This window comes from Xyrauchen texanus, chromosome 44 (genome assembly GCF_025860055.1).
Source record: "Xyrauchen texanus isolate HMW12.3.18 chromosome 44, RBS_HiC_50CHRs, whole genome shotgun sequence".
Classification (NCBI taxonomy): Eukaryota; Metazoa; Chordata; class Actinopteri; order Cypriniformes; family Catostomidae; genus Xyrauchen; species Xyrauchen texanus.
This window is the reverse complement of record NC_068319.1, coordinates 13,582,926-13,589,010: the sequence shown is the minus strand read 5'-3', so window position 1 is coordinate 13,589,010 and position 6,085 is coordinate 13,582,926. Positions and strand designations below refer to the sequence as shown.

Here is a 6,085-nt window from a genome sequence, read left to right as displayed (position 1 = left end):
ATTAATCGGAGAATTTGGTACGGTCCAGGGATATAACAAAGGAAGTCTCACCTTACAGGAAAAAGAGCCAATCAACTTTAAGATACATAAATGGCCTGTCAATCAACTCGAGAATGCGCATTAGATAAACCAGTATCATAATCGCGTTCTTTAGCGTGGTCTGGGTTAAATAATCCAAAATTACGATACTGTTGTTGTTTTATCGTAATCTTTACCAAGCATTTTGGATATATCGATATTTCCCCATTCAAGTTTGTAGGAGGTTTACTTTTATGCCGCTTGTTTACATAGAACATATCTTCCCATATGCGTTCCAAAGATGGCTGCCGAGTGGACTGACCTGCCTTGAAGGAACTTTGATCATACCCAGATTTGCTCCTCCTCTACGTAAAGTTCCGCCATAATACAATGTGCGCCATTTTAGTTCGTCGCAGTGTCGTCGTTGGGCCCGCGTTGGTGCTCTGAAGGAGCCCCAATTTCCAAGCTCAAACCTTATCTTCTTTTTTTTTCTTTTTCCTGTTATTTGAATTTCCACGGCATTCTTCACCACCTACAAGAATATACGTCTCACGTACGCAGTCTGCACTTTAAGGTAAGTTGCTTCGGTTAGAAACAAACATTTGTAGTTTTCGATGTTGAAGAAAACCGCAGTGTCACGAGGATTAGGCGAGATACTGCGGCCTGTTTAACAAAAACAAATATGACATTTAAAATATATTGCTGTAATTTATATTAAGTGGTGAATTGGATAGCGCTCAATAAGTTAAACACTACTGGGAATTAGTATTGCTAGCCTTCACTTAAAATGGCCACATAGCGATGCTTCGCCTCAATAGCTTATTATTGTTTGCATAAATCTGCGTCTGTCTCGATTTAATCAAATTCTCTCTCAGTCCTCTTAATTTTGTTCTGCATCGTTTAAGCGTTATGCTAACATTGTATTGTCTTTGAGCGTTCAGGTTTAAATGTATACAGATGTATAAGGGAAAGATTATGTTATTCTTGAAGTCCTCTATCTGCCAACCATTTCTTTAAATTTTATAAGCGTTTACAATTTGGTATTGCCTTCCGGTTCATTATTAATGGTACGAACGTTTTTCTTTAAGTACAAACTTTCCCATGTAGTCTTTCAATTAGGTAATAAAAGATTAAGATTATCGGCTAAATGCTATTTAAATGAGTATAAAATGGCGCATAATACGTAATCCCGCAGGATGTTTTAAAATGAAGCTAAATTCATAAACACGACTTTATCTCATGCGTAGTATGTAGCAATTTGTAATTGTGAATAAACAATCACTGCGATGCCCACGCTTAATCTATTGACATTTTTAGTATTTGTGTAGTTGAGTTTTCAGCTCAATCTTAATCCGATTCGTTTGTTTTACAGACACCGTTAAGATTTACAGATTTAAGGCGGTTACTAACCAGAACCACGGCGGTAGCCATGATCACCAGAAAAAGAGGAAGAAACGGCCTTAATGTCACATGTACAAGTGCCTCCCACGAGAGTGATGTTGCTTTAAAAACTGGTAATGCGAGTGATGCAAGCACGCACACTTCTCCAGAAAGTGACACCAATGATTGGGGCCTGGATGAGCTGTTTGGCTCTGATTTCAACTGGGACCTGGACAACGATGTGCTTGATTCTTTCAGCAACTTTGAAACGCATACATTGACCAACGACAAGACAGATCAGAATCTGGTGGCAGATGTTTCCTCATCCCGCCACAGAGGTGGGGTCCACAGGTCAAAACTGCAAGGTGTCTCCGATCGAATTATCAACAAGAACGCCATGGCGGCAAGGATGAACCGTTTGAAGAAGAAAGAGTACGTCAGTGGCCTGGAGCAAAGAGTTGGCTCGTTGACGTCAGAGAACCGGATTCTCAAACAGGAAAATGGAAACCTCAGTGAGAGAGTGGAAGAACTGGAGAATGAAACTAGGTACTTGAGAGCCGTGTTGGCTAATGAGAGCATGCTGGCACAGCTGTTGTCTAGATTGAGCGGTGTGAACGGCATGAAATTTTCTAACTCGCTTTTCCAGGAGTCCAACAAGAACGAACACGATTATGCCATGCCGAGGAAGAGGGTGAAGGTGGAAGACAAAGATACTGCAGGTGGCATCTGCCTGCATGTGGACAAAGACCATGTCTCAGTGGAATTCTGCACCAAGTGTGCAGAGAGTTCAAGCTTGTCGCATAAAATGTAGGGTCAAGTATTTTACCTTTTCAGCGTTTCACGAGACTGAGCTTTGCACGATTAATGACTATTGAGGGGACATGATGACAATAGTTGTCAAATGTAGAGTTAACTGTTTAAATGTGTGCAGGTCTTGAATGGCATGACTGTGGAAGCTGCTTTCAATACAAGTTACTGCTAAACTTGTTGACAGTTTTTTTCTAGGTGCTTGGTCCGCCATGCTGGATGAGCGCATCACAGAACATCATAGACTGCCGAAAACCATGGTAAGGATCAAGATATTGAAGACTGCACATGGTTAACTCCTAGAAGACAGTGCTTTTTGCCAGTTCAAGGCACAATATGAACTGAAAATTTGTTTTTTGTTTTTTTTTCTTTGATATAAGTTTAAAAAGAATATGAAAAACAAAGTAAGCATTGTTTCAAATAGTTTTGAGTTGCATACTTTGGATTGTTTACTTTATACAATGAATCGTGGTATGTCATTTCAGTTAAACAGACTTAGGGAAGTAGTAAATGGAGAAAGTTTAATAGAAAAATGTAAATGAGTGATGTTTCACAAAGGGCTTGAGATTATCTTTATATAACCTGTTAATAATGAATGCACCTGTTATTAAGTCTTTGGAGCATCAATTTTAACAAGTTTATGCCAGCTTGTATTTTGTTGAAAGAATTAGCCCTTTCTGAAATATCGCTTTTTTTCTGAAGAATGTTTTTCATGTAGAACCCTTATTTTTCTTTATGCTAAAGTGGATTTTGCTGTGGGGGAAAGCAGAAGAGTCGGGACCAGCACCTTGCATCATGGCCCTGGTAAATTTAAAAAGGTAGTACATGAGTGTAAGTTACCGCTTTTACTGGCTCTCCATCACACCCCAAGACATCAGATGTTGTCTGGCTAAGTTAGCATCTAAGTGAGTGTTTAAACTCCTGTTCTTAATGATTGCTTGCACAACATCTGTGTCATTTGTGATTCTTCATGTTATGGAAAGCACTTGGGCTTTATTTCACAGTAGTCCACATAAACAGAATATTGTATGTTCAGAAACAGGATTTTCAAAGGCTTATGATTTCTGAAAAGTAGTAATCTATATGTAAGATGGAATGGAAATCCAAAGACTGTGGAGGCCCATGGCTACAGCTGTTTTGAAATAAATTGTAATAAATTTTGATTGTTTGAACACTCATGAGTAATGTACATTGTGTCCCAAAAGTATTAACTGTACTTTCCTTCTCTTTTTAGACAGCACTTTCTTCGCTCTCTACAAGAGCCTTATCTTACCTCTCCTCAAAGTGGAGAAAGTGGTGATGATTTCTCCCCATTAAATACAATCTATATGGCAGAATTTATTTTAAGAGATGGTTCAGCCATAAATTAGTATCGCCATTTATTCATCTTTATGTTGTTCTAAACCCGAATGACAGACTCTCTTCCGTGGAACACAAAAGGAGATGTTAGGCAGTATTTTAGGAACTGACAGACAACATTCACCATTCAAGTGAAAGACCCCATTCCATTGAGAGTCCTATTCTGTCTTGTGGGTTTGGAACAACATGAAGGTAAGTAAATGAGGCCAGAATTACATTTTTAGATGAACAATGCATTTAAGGGCTCCATTAGTGACATGAGCCACTATACAAATGAACTGCTATTTTGTCTGCTAAAGGTCTTTTATTGGTAACATTTCTCTGATGTTGCAGATCAACCAAAGCAGTTCTGAAATGTTTATCTAGCAGGGTTTCCATCAAAATGTTGCACATTTCTGAAAATTCTACTAAAATATAGTCGTTGTATGTATCCTTCCACTACATCATGCGCATTGAGGGAGCCCACCATGTCAATGTAGCAGTTGAATGACCTCTTGCCTCTGGGAGAGTTCTATTTGCAGGATTGGAGCAATTGTACCTTGATTTATTAAATGCTGCCTGGAGACAGCACAGAAAAATTACAATATCTGATATGAGTGCTGAAATGGCTGCTGCGACCACGCTGCCAGTCCGCATACCTGGAGTGCCCCTGCTCAACTGTTCTGGTGGATTTTGTGGACCCACTGTTAACGTCCAGCTGTGGGTTAAACCCTTCCGATAGCTATGTTTGAAGAAATGTTTGCCACGGTCTGACTTTTCATTTAGACTGTCACATCAAGCTATTGCACACACATAACATGTGCACAAATGATCAAAACACGTCATTGTTTTGCGAATTGCACCTTAATGTGCATTTTAACTAATGCAAAACTCTGTACAATCCACCTACTCCAAGCGCATTTACATTTTAAGCTGATTTTGAGAATGTATTCGCGTCTCAAATGATTCTATTCAGGATTTCTTATTCACAATTTCAAAATGCTCAAATTGTTGGATGAAAACCCAGCTACTGTTGTTGATGCATTTTTTTTGTTTCAAGGATTCCATATTGCAGTCCACATGAATGGCACCATTATCATATTGAATCCTTTGGCCAACAATGGAATTATTATTTTTTTTTTCCTGTGTCTTATCGATCCCACCCCCAGGTAGGTAAGACACAGGAGTACTCCAAGTAGTCTCCAAACAAAAGTAAAAGATGACACAGTAATTTGCTTATTTCTACCCTTACATTTCAGAATTGTTTTGGTTCATAATTGTGGTTGGGGATTGGAGTGTGCACAAACGCACTTAATTCTTAATGTTGCAGTATTGGGAAAAGTGCACTTGTAGCCCAGTTGCTAACAGTATCTAATCAATGTAAATGTTCTCCATATTATAATTTGGTAAGTTGAACACTGACAAAAGGGCATTGACATTTAACACCACTGTTTATCCACTCTACTTTCTTGCGCACACAAAATAGTAGTTTCATGAGCATACTGTAGCTCTAGTTAAGGTTTTGTTTTATCTTGGTAACATCTATAATGTCGCTGTGGTTTACATTACCATTCTAAAGTTAAGTGCTGTGGTATTTTTGTCTTTGAAAAAAAAAAAAAAAGTTGTACACCAATGGTACTTCTAACATTTTTAAGGATTGCAGTATAGACTATTATGTAACAAATTACTTTCTATTTAATTAAATGCTGTATTCAAACTTCGTTCATCCAAGAATCCTCCATGGCATTGTAGTAGTCAGTCTATTCTATTCTACAGGTGCGGTTTCATCCCATGCTATATGTAGCTCTTCCCAAATATGTAACTGGTTTGTACCATAGTTGTAGCTGTTTTTAGAGAAAAGTTTCTTTTCTTTTTTTGGCCAGTTTTCTAACCAAAATTAGACTTGGAAGTGTAAGTGACTTTCAGGAAATGAAAAAGGACACTGTATTGTGAGCTCCACACTTTATTAAGCAGCAAAACATTTTCAACTACAAAAAAGATACTAAATTACCACGTTAAAATAATTTAAGGATTAGGTGACTTTTCTCTGTAGACTGAAGTAATAACTGTTGAAAAATGCATCCTTGGAGAACAGAAGCATCAATTTATTTATTTTTTTTAGGAACAAATGTCTTGGTGATTCTAAACTTTTTAAAGATTGTTGATGTCCTAAGAATATTAAATTGTTGAAGGGAACTGCATTAAATACTTAAACTTGATTCAGGTTATCTTTGAATGTGAGTAAATCTGAGTAACTTGGCCAACGAGTTCAAAGGTGAAGTGGACAAGTGCATAATTTAATGATCGTCATGACAAATGTTTCCCCAACCCAAAATTTCTTGAGGGTAAAAACGTATCAAATGCAAGAACATAACTATAAAACAGGGTCACAACAGTAGATAGGGATGTTTCACTTAACACAAATATTACAGTGGTTATAACAGAATAATCTTGAAGGTCCTCACCATTAGAATTGGGTATTTTCAAAATTTTCACGTAGATGTCAAATTATTTGGAACTTGGATAGGTTCCAAATAAAGCC

General features: G+C 37.7%; 1 protein-coding gene across 2 annotated transcripts; it reads left to right on the top strand.

Annotated features, from left to right (window-relative positions):
• The first annotated feature begins 406 nt into the window (after window positions 1-406).
• On the top strand, window positions 407-5,750 carry LOC127637078 (CREB/ATF bZIP transcription factor-like). Of its 2 annotated transcripts, none has more exons than XM_052117987.1 (3): window positions 407-592; window positions 1,391-2,465; window positions 2,950-5,750. In XM_052117987.1, the coding sequence occupies exon 2, from the start codon at window positions 1,448-1,450 to the stop codon at window positions 2,207-2,209; it is 762 nt and encodes a 253-aa protein (XP_051973947.1). In that variant the 5' UTR covers window positions 407-592; window positions 1,391-1,447; the 3' UTR covers window positions 2,210-2,465; window positions 2,950-5,750. The 2 variants fall into 2 exon arrangements, with proteins under 2 accessions (XP_051973947.1, XP_051973948.1); XM_052117988.1 differs by lacking the exon at window positions 2,950-5,750 and having other exon boundaries at window positions 1,391-1,944; window positions 2,045-2,187.
• Window positions 5,751-6,085: the final 335 nt, after the last annotated feature.

What these genes read in the sequence shown, in the direction of transcription:
- LOC127637078 (XM_052117987.1), top strand. Translation starts at nt 1,448, where the DNA reads ATGATCACCAGAAAAAGAGGAAGAAACGGCCTTAATGTCACATGTACA.